General features: G+C 35.1%; 2 protein-coding genes across 8 annotated transcripts in view; one reads left to right on the top strand and one right to left on the bottom strand.

Annotated features, from left to right (window-relative positions):
• The first annotated feature begins 129 nt into the window (after nucleotides 1-129).
• LOC105319194 (cadherin-related family member 2) lies at nucleotides 130-6,877 on the top strand. Its single transcript, XM_066067440.1, has 11 exons — nucleotides 130-249; nucleotides 1,059-1,137; nucleotides 1,259-1,380; nucleotides 1,761-1,949; nucleotides 2,788-2,955; nucleotides 3,160-3,321; nucleotides 3,794-3,858; nucleotides 4,924-5,183; nucleotides 5,920-6,161; nucleotides 6,254-6,344; nucleotides 6,428-6,877. Exons 3-11 carry the CDS (start codon nucleotides 1,267-1,269, stop codon nucleotides 6,736-6,738), a joined length of 1,602 nt encoding a protein of 533 aa, XP_065923512.1. The 5' UTR covers nucleotides 130-249; nucleotides 1,059-1,137; nucleotides 1,259-1,266; the 3' UTR covers nucleotides 6,739-6,877.
• Nucleotides 6,878-8,280: 1,403 nt separating this feature from the next.
• Nucleotides 8,281-14,256, bottom strand: part of LOC105319193 (microtubule-associated serine/threonine-protein kinase 4) — a 38,758-nt gene continuing 32,782 nt past the window's right edge. For 6 of the 7 annotated variants that reach the window (XM_011416610.4, XM_011416611.4, XM_011416612.4 and 3 more), the window contains 7 exons: nucleotides 13,786-14,013; nucleotides 13,075-13,202; nucleotides 12,601-12,845; nucleotides 12,150-12,412; nucleotides 11,820-11,936; nucleotides 11,119-11,330; nucleotides 8,281-10,631 (listed from right to left, as the gene is read on the bottom strand). In XM_011416610.4, the coding sequence (XP_011414912.2) occupies nucleotides 9,657-10,631; nucleotides 11,119-11,330; nucleotides 11,820-11,936; nucleotides 12,150-12,412; nucleotides 12,601-12,845; nucleotides 13,075-13,202; nucleotides 13,786-14,013 (2,168 nt within the window). In that variant the 3' untranslated portion in view covers nucleotides 8,281-9,656. The remainder of the gene's footprint in view (nucleotides 10,632-11,118; nucleotides 11,331-11,819; nucleotides 11,937-12,149; nucleotides 12,413-12,600; nucleotides 12,846-13,074; nucleotides 13,203-13,785; nucleotides 14,014-14,256) is intronic. The other variant, XM_066067028.1, reaches the window with a different exon arrangement.

The raw sequence follows: 14,256 nt of genomic DNA, 5'->3' as shown, positions 1-14,256 counted from the left end.
CTGAATATAATTAACAGTTATATGTCTCTTACCGCATTACCTTTCTATATTTTAATCCCGAACGATTTTTTCTTTATTTATTTTTATTTTATTATTTAATGTCATAAAACGGTATATTTCTAGGATCTTGGTGATCCTTCACTAAGTAGCACGGCAGAGCTGTTGATCACTGTAAAGGACGTCTCCGATACGCCACCATTTTTCCTGGGCTTGCCTCATATTTCATATGTATTGGAGAATCAACCATTGGTACACTGGTCTTAATCATATAATTATTTTATCTTTTTCGTTAACTTTAATAGCAATTTTTTGTTATATAGATGTAACAAATCAAATTTAAAGAGATTTTGATAAAAAAGAAACTGCACATATTTTCGTGTTAATTGAAACGCGTCAATTATTCTTTTGAGTTAGGTTGAATACTGCAAAAACTAAAAATTAAAAATTCAAGTCTGATCTGTACAAGAAATGTGAGGAAAAAATGTTGAGTGTATAATTATTTACTTGTATATTTGCAATGATAAAACGTTTAGAAGTTTAGGCATTTTTAAACATTTTAATTTTAGTTTATTTCTTCATAATTTTTTATAAATAGCATGTGAAATGCTAGTAAATGGTACATGTAGTTATATTCAAACTTGATATGGATTCTTTGGCTTAAAAAATTCAAATTGATCACTGACGGTCCAAAATCACCCCTTAATTTTAAATAAAGCCATACATGACCATCAACGAATTTCATATAACTTGTGAAATTATTTAAAGAAATTATTGTTCTAAAATTTAGACGTAAGAGGGCTAGATAATTATGGGCTTTTTAAGAGTTTACTAATTTCCTGGAGAAGAACTCTGTAGAAAAATTACGGGAAACTATAAAAAAAAAAAAACACCAACTTAATTTGCTTAGAAATTTTAAATTTCTAAGCAAATTAAGTTGGTATTTTTTTTTCAGTTAATAGCAATTCTCGGTTAATTAATCAAATCTATGTTCTTGGACTCGGGTGAACATTTCGGCACATAACCCTTTTGTTTCTAATTATCAAAACGAACTTTACTAGGGAACATGGCTCTACAGAGTATTAGCAGTGGATGGCGATATTTCGATCCAAAACAATATTACTTACAGTTTAATAGCGGGTGAGCATAATTTATCATAATGAATTAGGATGAAGAGTAAAAAACGAATTTGTGTTTGTGTACCACTTGGAATCTACATTGCCACCATTTAATCTTTTGTTTTATCTATCAATATCTGAAGGAGATTGTATGCCATTTCTGATGATAAACGGAACAACGGGAGATGTGTATACATCAGCAATACTTGACAGAGACGACCATTTTAATCTAAGACACAATGGATGGTGCAACGTAACAATAAAAGTGTGTTCAATGTTTTACATCTCTCCCTCACAATCTCGAAGTTTCTAGTGCACTGAAGAGCATATATTTCTTCCTAATATGAATGGTTTCCGAGAGTTACTCCGAGTTTATATCGTTACTTATCAACAAACCCTCTATGCTTCAATACAATATAACGTTGATTCTTCTGAAAAGGGAATCAAAGTGATTTGTATATTTTTACGCGTAGAGATAGCATTATATTGTATATATTTTTGTCTACACCAAAACAAATTATGAAAAATCATATGGAAAATTTCAAAATTGTTCAATAATTACTAATGAAAATGAGACTGGATACACAAATAGGGGCAATTCTTACAGAAAAAAAGAGTCCACCTTTTACATAAATGTGATTTTAGGCATCTGAGGTGACATCCAATCCAAGCAACCTTACCGAGTCTACAACTTACATGATTCTAGTCGTGGTAGATGTAAATGACAACCCCCCGACATTCACCAGATCTGACGTCAATGCCTTTATACAAGAAGACGTGACGGACACTCTCATTTCTATCCCGGGAGGTTTGATGGTTGAAGATCATGATCAGGTACAATACAGAGGAAAAGAAAATCAAAGACAATGGTCAATTTAAGCCAAATGCTATTAAGGAATAAAAATCCTGATGCGAATTGTTTTAAGATTTGTATTTATCCACTGATAAATACAGTCTGCTCGCATTTAACTGATGTGAAAATATAGACTATTCAGTATTATCATTGCCAGAATGACGAGAATGTTAATTCAAACACGCGACCCGCACATAATTAAGAAAATGCATCAACTCTCAGTGGATGCGCTCAACATTTCGATAAGGAGGAAAACCGACAAGATTGGAGTGAATTATGTTATAAAACAAGAATTATTCATTTCACAACTTTACATTTCACAATGGCAATTTGGAAAAATATTTAAACTTTACCGTTCAACTTTATTTGTATCAACTTAGATTCCTCTGTTGTTTTAGTTTAACGGGTATAAATAGGCCCAATCTCATTACCAAAACAAATACAATGCATCATAAGTTTAAGAACCATTTTAACAAGAGCTTGGACTTTGGGTAGTTGTTCCAAACAGCATTCTGACGTAGGCCTGTCAAATTCATTGTTAGCCACTCAGCCATGGCTCTCTGAAATCAAAACGATTTGTTTGGCTTTTGAGTTAAGACTACGCAGTCGGGGTATATTTCGCTTGAAACCAGCGTAATTTCACTTGTTTTGCAAAAAAAAAAAAGTTACATTCTACTGAAAGTCCAAGGCCTTGTTAAAATGGTTCTATATGCAAGTGATAAGAATTAACGACATTCGTCAGAAACCTAGCTCTTATTATTATTTATTATATACTACACTGTACCTCAAGTGATTTCGGTTGCGTCTTTTGCATTGTAGGGAGAAAATGGCATTATCGACTTAACAGTGTATGAAAGAGATGGCGTAACTCGTTTTTCTGGATTAACAGCTTCGCCTTCAGTTGCTGATTCAACTGGACATGTTCATCTGAAACTCGTCAATGGTTTCAAATTTGATAATAGAGTACAGACTTTGATTAATCTAACGGTATGGCCATTTATCACATTCTTTGTCTGCTTTTTTCATAATGCTTTATATCTAAAAATGAAGATTTGCTCTTTTAGTTGGAATTTCCGTAGAGATTTTAAAGAATTAAGTTATAAGTATAATAACATTTAAATTCAAAATACATCAAGTCTATGTATTTTTTAAGATTTTTTTTTTTTAATTTCACTTTGTAATGTGTTGCAGCTTAAAGCTGAAGACAGAGGTGTTCCCAGTCTGACCAGCTATTGTCACGTGATTGTTCACGTCAATGAAACAAACATCTCTTACCCCAAGTTTACCTACAGTAGCTACCGATTCTCTGTTGTTGAAAACCTGGCGTCCGGCACCGTAATTGGTGATACACGGGTAAAATGTGTTAATCAAAATTAATATTAAAAATAACACGAAATACGTGCACCCCCCACCCCCCACCCCCGAATAAATGCCTGTAAATGCATGTATGTTTGAATGCTGTGGACTAAATAGTTTCGTTTGCGATAAATCATTTTTGCGTCAAAGCACCATTTATATTTCTTTTATTCATTTTTTTTTTTGCAAATCATAGTTTTCTCGAATCATTGGTCTAAAGTTTAAAGACAGTCTATTAAAGGGAACGCATATTTCGGTAAATTACAAGTCTCGCGAAATTGATTAAGGTGATTGAAATACAGTAAAGATCGCGCATTACATATGAATTTCTATAATTTAACCAGAATGTCTTGGTTCGACTTAATTTGCATGTATGCTCTCAGATGAAAAATATATTATGCTTGTGTTTCATTGTATAAATTTCCTACAATTGACAATCCGTTCATCTTATTTTCTTTATCAATCAAAGGCTATCGATAGTGACACTGGAAGATTTGGAGAAATCAGCTATTCGTTGAAAGGAAACTCCGATATGTACGTTTGTCTATGGTTATGATGTTTTAGTAGCTTTAGTTTATTTTATAAAAAGACAACAAAAAAACCCACAGAGTATTTTTAACGAGGTTGTGCATGTATGTGTGCCACTTTGACTATAAATATGGATTAAATTACATCATATTCAAATTATAATTAAATTTTATTAAAAGATAGTTTAAAATACAGATTTTTGGGCCAAGTATTCATTATAAGTTTCATAATAGATAAAAAGTGTAAAAGTCCTATCCAATCCCATTGTCAAACTTCAGATCATTAGACGATGCTTACAACATTTTAGCTAAACTGTTGGGAGATCAGTATGCAATTGTTAAAATTCTTTAAAGCAGTGGTTGATTTTAATATTATTTCTCTTCCGGTACCGGACACGAAAACTCATCGAAAGTCAACTAATCAAAAGTTCTCATCTTATTTTTATCTTATTTGCCTTCGGCAGTAGGTAAAGGTCTAATTTTGATCAGTTATGAACCAATAACTCCCAAAATTTTTTTATTTAAGGTAGTCTAAATATCGCATTTGTATGAATTATAGTAATTGTTATTTTATATAAGCATACTGGTGGGCTGTACTGCCAAAAGTTGTACTTTTTGAATAAACAAATTTACGCGAACAAACATTCACTAAAGAGAAAATCTTGCTCAGAACCAAAGTTATTGTACATAAAACGTGTATTTGTTCTCATAATTTTTTAAATATATATATATATAATTCATTGTTTACTTTTACTGTTTCTGTTTTGTAAATCCTGCTTTTCTTATACTTTTGTATATATAATTCTTCTGCACCTCATGTTACATTATATGAGAGAAAATAAATGAACTTGAAAAATAAAACTAAAGTTATTGATAGGTAATTATCATAATAAGCGTAATCAATTACATTTGAAAAAATAAATGCAATTGTAATTGTAAGTAATTGTAAAATTATCAATGTATTTAAAAGTATGTGATCACATTTCAAAGTAAATGACCCAACCTTGTAGGTTTGCATGTATTTTTGGAACTTTGAATGAAAAAAATGGCTTTGTTTTTTTTTTTTAAACAGCTTTAGTATTACCTCACAAAATGGACAAATATTTGTCGCATGTAACACCACCAGATGTTTGGATAGAGAGCGACAGAGTGTGTATCATTTTACAGTAGAAGCACGCGATGGAGGGGGTAAAGTGTCGTCTGCTCCCGTGAATATCACCCTCTTTGACCTAAATGACAATGCTCCCATATTCATGCATTCAAAGTATGAGTTTGGAATTACTGAAAATTCAAAATCAATATCAGGATCGGACAACATTTCAGTGCATGCAAGTTTTTGAATGCTGTCTCTCTATAAGTTTGTCCCAAGAAATTTATGCTGCATATTTAGACGATTTTTAATAAAAATACACATACCTGTGAAAGAAGTGCAATTGGAATCAATGAAAGGGAAAAGTTCAAAGATAACTTCATTCATCCATTATCAATTTTCACTCGTAAAAATTCACAGGAACGAAAACAGATTTCTTACGTATTTATAATGGTAATTTTGGCATCTTTTCTCCATTCGGAAGTCACTCGGAATACCTCGCACAATTTTCCATGTTATCATCCGGGCTGTATTATGGCTGATGCAATGCAAAACCCCTGTAGACTTTCTATTTTTAGCCGTGTATTGAAACCTGACAAGCTAGAGGGGCCGTTTCAAAATGAAAATCTTGGGGAATTTTTTTCATACTATATTGAATGAACATCGTCTGAATCAGGAGGTATTTATAAATATCGAATAATTCAAAAAAATATGCAGCAAAAATATCTTGGGACAGACTATAAAAACCTACACGAATATTACACGTCGCACAACAGAATACAAGTTCATGTATATATATACCTCAAATTCATTTTCTGCTTCAAAGTCGGTTAGTCGGTTAATGCCAGCCAAAGATTTTAAAATATCCTATCTAATAAACAAACCTATTAAAACTGTAAAAAAAAAAACAAAAAAAACAAAAAAACACGTTTCTATTACGATATTATTATCAATACTGTATAAGACATTTGCAGGCAGTGGACTATGATGAGCCACTGAATCCTAACAGCATCGTGTCGTATGCCATCCTGCCTCGGCCCGACGATTTGGACACACATTTCGCCATCAACAATGCCACTGGAGCAATCCGGGTTGTCTCCACACTACATTTTGACCAATTGTCGTCTGCTTTGGGTGGGAAACTGGAACTAGCCGTCATCGCCTACGACCACGGTTCTCCAAGCTTGACTTCTACAGCTTCTATCACAGCTTACTTTAAGGTATATTGATAAAAGACTATTTAATTCATTTAATTGGTATACGTGTATGAATATATAGAATATACTCCCGTTTTCATTTCTTTCATAAACAGACACAAACTCATCTTGCAGCACCGTGTAATTGTGTGAATTCAACGCCTTCGTCCCAATTAGTTCATCCAGATTCTCAAAGCACCTTTTCAGGTTAGCAAAATATCTAGATACAAATGAGGTGTCCGTTTCTTTAGGAACAATTCAAAAAATATTCTTTATGTGTGTATATACAGGCCAGTCTTTCGTACTGTGTCAAGGACAGGAGGGATACATCCAATGTGGACCAGGAAAAGCCATTCGAATTCTCTCCGCAGTTTATGGAAGACTAAGCGATGTGATTTGTCCATCGCATCATGTCGGGTCGCTGACGTGTCATGCTCCTTCGTCCACAGACCATGCTAAGTGGTCGTGTAACGGATACAGACGCTGTAGTCTGTTTGCTGACAGCAGCGTGTTTGGGGAGCCGTGCAGTGGTGTCAACAAGTATCTGGAGGTATCCTTCCACTGTGTCGACCAGAGCAGCGTGGATAATATATTCGGATAATTACATTTATAAATGCGCATAAGTCGGCCATTAAACTTCAATGTACTGTTTTCAGAACTTGAGTTTATTAAAAATATTGCAGAAATTTGAAGAAAGTATTATTTTAGTTGGAGGAATTTCGTTGCCTAATGTAAATGATTAAATGTATAAAGCTTTATATATTACTTGTATAGTAACATTTTAGGTCTGAGTCACTCTGGTGATCAATTGCTATTAGTGTTCGTCCGTCGTCAGTTACCAATTTTACATTTTAAAATTCTTTTTGAAAACTAAAAGGTCAATTGTTAACATTTTAAAAGCATATTTAGTATAAGAGGAATCTAAAATGTAATTTATTACCTAACCATCTCCTAGCTGCAGGTCAGTATATATTTTTTAGTGCGCCGTAAATAGCAGATTGTTACAATGGGAGGCACTGTAGCTCCCAGGTCGTCCATCCGAATTTTTTCAGACAGGGAGCTATACAGACCTGCAGCTAACCATCTCCAAGTCCTGATGGATAGGGTCAAATATGCAAACAAAAAAAAACAACAAAAAAAACCCCATTTTCAAAAATTTCAAAAAAATCTTGTTGTTTACACTTGCACATATGGGAAAAAATTCAATTTCAGAGCGTAGAGGGGAGCCAGTAGTTTTCATCTATTGAACCTAAAACATTCTTCTCTACCTCTCTTAAAAATGTAAGAAAAACTAAATAAATAATATCATATTCATAAAACCCTATACCTAAATTGTGAAATTCGTGGCTCCTGTGTCAAGGGTTAAAACACTTGGGCGGAGGCAAAATGGCTACATAGTAAAAATGAATAAAATTTTATATTTTATTCTGTACATTCAGTCCTGGGAGGTAAACTAAATGTATTGTTAATCGTGTATGCATGTCCATAATGTCCTCTTCTTGAATTGCGAAATTCACTGCCCATGGGGCAGGGGTTCTGCCTTTTTATTTATTTATTTTTTTTTGGGGGGGGGGGGGTGATAAATATGGCCACAAAGTAAACATAAACATGTATATTTTAAAAACCACTTGATTCACGCGGGTAATCGGTTGCTGCTGGTCTGTGGTCTATGTTAGTCAACGCATGTGGACCTCTTGTTAAAACAATCCGTATTTTTGATATGATACGACGGTTTAGTTCTAGAAGTTTAGAAAAGCAAAATGTTAATGCCTCCTCTCGATAGAAGTACTGTTCATTGTTTGCTGTTTTTTTTTGTATTTTAATAAGATAGGCGTTTTACAATTTTTAACTTTCCTAAGAATTTATCTTGTGGTCAATTAAGAAATTTTAAAATGATATTTTGATAACACATTCAAATATACCTAAAGGTTTCCCATAAAACCTAAAGAGAAGTGAAAAATGGTTTTTTTTTCTCTATTTCAAAATATGTTTTTAACAACATATCGAAAATGGGACAACAGAACATTATATCTATGAAATTGCAAATTTTGAAAAATTCCAACTTTTAATGATAAATATATAACACATACTACATGTTTGAAAATTGTAGCAAAAAATGAAATATATAACAAAATAATTACAATACAATATAACTATAGCATTTATTCAAACATGACAATATATATATTCTCAATCAAACGTCAGTAAGGTACATCTGTACAGGCAGTGGGTTTACACTTATATGAGATCAATGTGGACGACACACTAAGTACTTTAAAACATTGAAGAAGCACGACTACTACACACAGTGTCAATGGACTCGGTAGATATATCATACCTAATTTTGACAACCTTCTCCAGCCAAACAGACAAGATTAAGTAATTCCAAGAAAAAAATGAGCACGTTCAGATTTACTGTACAGTCAAGATGTTAAAAATACATTTAAAAAAATTCACACAGAGTTAGAATCAAACATTTAAACATTTTAATTTATAAAAAAAGAAAAGAAGGAATTTAAGCAATCTCCAGCATAAAGCATCATAATGTCAAATTTTGAGGCGAGTCTGTTAGAATAATTTTTTCCCACTGGTGTTACTATTTGTGCGATGTCCATTTATTTACAGAGTACAAGTGAAATATTCTATTACATAGAAATCCATACAATGAAAATGAGACATAAACATGATGATGGGGTGAATGTCATTGGTTGTTTTGCCATTTACGTCAACATTTATGAAACAAAGTATTGTTAATCTTCAGTGTAATATAAAGTGTAGAAGAGATGAAATATAAATTCTCAAGTTGAAAAGGCTTAACTTTTATTACCAATTTAAGATAAGATTAATCCAAGGCTTATTATTTCATTCAATATAATATATCTTTTTATAGTAAAAAGTGTTTAATCTTGGGAACTTGAGAGACCTAAATGAAAAAGACATTTTCTATTACCTCTGAAGATTAACAAGTCAACAAATTATGTGTGAATGGTTTCTGAAAGCACCTAGTAATCAACAAAACATCACAGTTCAGAATTTGACTCAAAATGAACAGGATTTTCTTCCCCTATCTAGCATTTATAATCTTGTAATTTGAGTAAATTCTTCAACTGGATTGAGTCTTCCAGCCTTAGCACTACTCAAAATGCTATCTGAATAAACAACGTAAAGTTTTTCAATGTACATGCACATGAATATGTAAACAAACATCAACAAATGGTTTCAGTATTATCATATCACATAAATTTTCTAGTTTAGCACAAGCTTTGAGCATGGGAAGGTTTGTTACAATGATCATCACAGAAAAAAGCTAGTCACGCATGAAAAAACAATAAATGGGGGGAAGATCTAGTAATTAACAAGCACTCACACAAAAAACAATATACATGTATATAGGTATTTTATATCACATTAAAGGGTTGGGGGAGCAGATTTGTAGTTTTTGCTTCACTATGTTCTGCAAGTTTAAATAGCAGTTGCCATTGAATGATTTACAATGTCCCGCTGGAGGAGCTCTATCCATCACACTGACTCGTATAAATGACTCTTCTTCTCCTGTAGAGACCCCTTCCTCTGAACAACGGCTTTCTCGGCCGAGTGAGGGTGAAGACGGTCAGGAGAGAGGGCTCTTCTCAGAAGGGGTGACCCCGGCTCACAACTTTTGGGTCGAGAAAAGGAAGTCTTTCTTGTAATGCTTGTGTTAGGGGATTGCGAAGAGTTCATTTGTGCTGGATAAGTTTGCTGAGGCATGTTGGAGCTTCCAATTTGATGACCAGAAGAAGTTTGACCTTGCGTAAATGCGAGAGGACTGGGACTGCGATTTGGAGAAGTTGGCATGGGTGAGGGGGAGGGGGTTCGAGCCAAGGGAGACAATGGAATATTGTGAACAGACCTCCGACGATGTGGTGACTTTATGCTGTGAGTGCGCTTATTATGGTGTAACCCGTGTAACGAACTTGGCCTGCCGAATGTGGAATTACTCGCAGGGGAGTTGGGGGAGCTGGAATTGGCAGAACTATTTGAGGAATTGCCGAGCGAGGAATCTGGAGACCAAGGAATTGCACCAGGGAAAGACTTTGTTGCCTTTAGCTGCCCACTGCTACTGTCTCCACAAGTCCAGGACTTGCTGAATGCTCCACTGCCAAGAGATCGGCCTGTCACCATCAAGGGAGAAGTGGACCAATCTGTTTTCTTAGATTTAGAACTCAACCTTCGGAGAATGGATCTCCCTTTAGTTTTTTCCCTAATTTTTTCATCCCCCTTCTTCTTGTTGGTTTTTCGGACCATTTTTCCTGGATGTGCTCTACGCTTTCCACCTCTTTTGATGGTGGTACTTTCCATTGGCACACAACGTATGCTCACAACATCTCCTCCTTTCAGTATGTTCTGTATGACTCTGGTGTATAGCAGACTCTGCACTGGCTCGTCATTGATATGGGTGATCAACATGCCTGGGCGTAATCCACTCTCATACGCTGGACTATTCTGTTCTACTGCCTGAAAAATGGAGGACAGAATTTTTTACAAACCCCTTCATACATGAAATGCAACAAGTACATGCTCTTCAAAGATTCCCAATTACGGTATGCATACACATTTACTATTTCCTTTAAAGCCTTTTCACAGTTAATTTTGTTATCATCAAATGATGTTTTTTAATCAATAGGTATTCATAGTATGCTACTTCATAGCTATTGAGCTTATCATTCAGTGTGTGGTGGAATGTACCACCAAAGCATGCTGTGAAATTAAAACCATTTTTAAAAAGACTAACTTAAGAATAGGGCTGCAAACAGTTCATGAAGAACATCAGACAAAGCCCAAACTTGCTAAAAAATGCTAATTATTCATTGCAACTCCTTAATGCCAGTAAAACAATCTCAATGGAACTGAAATATAAAGCCTTAATGGTTTGTAAGAATTTTGCATATTGATAATCATTCCAAGAGACTGAACTGTGGTTCACAACTCAATGACAACTTACCACCACCACATGCTGTAGATTGTAGTTGTCACTCTCGCCCTGGTACACACGGATAGTCTTCAGAGTGAAGCCGAATCCACGGGCGCCCTTTCTGATAATGATGGGCGGGTTGAGAGACTTGGCCAGGGGGGACACATCTCTGGAGGGGGAAGCGTCCCGAGAACTAGTGCTGGAGCCTCCTGGAGATAACATAGGTTTAGCCACAAACTCATCTGTTGGAAGGAGGAGGAAAAATGGCTCAAGTGAAGCAACCAAAACTGTGTGGTTATAACTGGTGTATTAAAGTAAAGTGAAGTAACCAAAACTGTGTGGTTTTAACTGATGTGTTGAAGTATAAAGTGATTTTATGTAATGAAATTTTAAAAAAGTTCAAACATACAGTAAAGAAATGTGAACAAAAGGTGACGCTCATAAAAAATGATGTATTTTGATTAAATGTTAGCTAAAATCAGTAAAGCAATTAAAGATATGTGGTTCTGCATAAGATTAAAGTTTAATGCTTTAGACACACTGGACTTTGGAATAAAAATATTTCTGTTATAATAAATAAATATAAACATAATCAGAGCCATATTCAATGTAAAGAGAATCATACGAAGCGTCAATCAAAAAATGCCATGCTTTTAACATTGATATAAATACCAATAAGTGCATCAAGTAAACGTTTTGAACAATTTTGCCGACATATAGATGACACTCACCTGTGGGCTGAATAAGCAGAGTGAGGGCTGTGGTTGAGGCCGATTTCTGCAGAAGCTTCCTACTTAAGGAGCTGGACTCGATATCTCTCTCTTTCTTTTCATCAACAGGAGATAATTCTGCAAACAAAAAAACCGAATTAGCTACATAACTAGAAGAAAAATACACAGTTTCTCATGCATCATTCTTTCAAAAGAAGGTTGCACTGATATAGGGAACATCAAAGTAGAAAAGTAAAGTGCTGTGAAGATGCAAAAAAACAATACCCTATTTAAACCCCATCACAAAATGAAAAGATATGCCCTCTAAGTCAAAGGAGATAAGGCTCTCACCTTTGACCCCTGAACCCTTGTCCTTATCTTCATCAGAGGAAATGGCCAGCTTTGGGATGATACTCTTGATGGGAGGTGGTCGAAGTTCTCTCTTGGAGATCTTGGGAGAGTCGTCGCTGGTGTTGTTGTCTGAGCTCTCTGGGGTGCTGGTGGTAGGGTGACGGTGAGTAGGTTTGGGGGTCTCTGGGGTGCTTGTTTTGGGAATCTGACTCTTTGGTGGCGTACTAAACATTATTGCCAGTGTGCTTTTCCTGGGTGGTGTTCTATAGCAAATGAAAGATGATATTTTCCAGATAAGTATGAGTCTCACAAAACCCAATTAGTTTGTAAATGCTAATCTGTCTTTCAGGCAAATAATAGCCTTGACTGCTACTCTTACATTATTTTCAAAAATTTAATGTACATGTACAGTAGTAAGTAAGGTAACAGCATAATTTCACTAGATACTCACTGCTCAGGTGCTGCTGCAAACACTTCCTCATCAAACTTTGAGCTGCTGCTATCTCCTGCCTTACATGTGTCTGTGGAGTCTACACCACTAATATCCTTCTTCATCAGCTGCTGTAGTTCAAGCGAGGTATCAGAACTCTCCGACTGGTTTGAGTCCTTCCTCTCCAAAGCCTGCTTCTGCAGTAACTGGGTCCTCATCTCATCAGCACTGGAATGTCTTCTTCTGCTATCTTCTCTGTCACGCATCTGTAATGGATATTAAATATTCTGGTAAACAGATCTAAGATGATTTTAAACCTTATTTGACAAAACATTTAAAGATATCCAAACACAAAAAGAATTCAAGAAAACTTAAGAAGAATTTACCAAGTCTCTTCTAATAAACTCAATAATGGTTCAATAGATGAACACGTCAAAGCAAAAATACTCTAGGTACACTTTAAGAAAGCCCTAGTCTGCTACTGCATGTACCTACCTCATTCATCTCGTCAATCTTGTAGTAGAACCTGGGAGAGGAGGAGGCAAAACTCTGGAACAAAGAGTCGTCAGCATCATCCTCTGTGTCCTCCGTCTCTATGTCATGATTGTATTTGTCTGACCTGCCTACAACACAAAAACAGATTCATCAAACAGTACTATAACAGTACAGTAAAACACGGTTAAAGCAAACATGCTTATAATGAATTGACGCTTGAAGTGAAGTTTTTTTTATTCTGTTACGTTGTAATATGCTGCAAACTTGACGGATATAATGAATTATGCTTATAGTGAAGCAAAATTGCCCATCCTTGGCACATTGTTATAAGCGAGTTTTACTGTAATATGTTATCCATCAAATAAATAAACTACAAATCCAAGTAATGAACTGAATTCTTATGATCTTGTTTTTTTAACAAACATTTAATTTGGGTTGAATTAACACCAAGCATAGTTTTATAAAAGAAATAACAACAAAATTAAAGAATACAAATTAATCATAAACTATTCATTATTTCAGTTGATTCCAGTAAAAATATAATAATAGACATTGAATTTGGTTTGAATGAATGGATATTTTGTTGAAGATCAGTCAATGAAATCTTCTCTGAAAGACTGCATCACTGTAACAGCAGACTGCTTTCAAGCTCTTAAAGATAACAACTTGCATGTACTAACAAAGTCGACTTATTATCAACAGTTGACTTACTGTCAAAGTAGCTAGTGTCCTCGTCGCCCTCTAGGTCTGGGATGAACTCTGCCTTCTGTCTGAGAAGCCCGGCCCAGTCAAGGTCCATGAAGAAGATGTGGTCCTTGACCTCCTGGGCCCCACCCGTCCCCAGCCTGTTGATGGGGTTGTGCTGGAGGAGCTGGGTGATCAGGTCGCGGGCATCGTCCCGCACCATCCACTCCTCTTCCTCAGGCCACTCAATGTCCTCTGTGAAAAGGAAGAATAAAATTTTTAAAATTCTTATTGATCAACATGATATAAGCTCCTAGACCAGGTATACCTTTGTTTTTATTCTTAAATATCAGAATTGACTGCATGCTGTGGAATCATTAGAATTTGTGGTGGCTCAATTTTTGTGGTATTCATTGGTGGCCCTCACCCATGATTTTACATCCTTGATGAAAACTAATTACCGTATAAAAGATGAAGATTTCCTACTGAAACTGAAAT

The sequence above is a fragment of the Magallana gigas genome, chromosome 7, assembly GCF_963853765.1.
Source record: "Magallana gigas chromosome 7, xbMagGiga1.1, whole genome shotgun sequence".
Lineage (NCBI taxonomy): Eukaryota > Metazoa > Mollusca > Bivalvia > Ostreida > Ostreidae > Magallana > Magallana gigas.
This window is presented reverse-complemented; position numbering and strand designations above follow the sequence as displayed.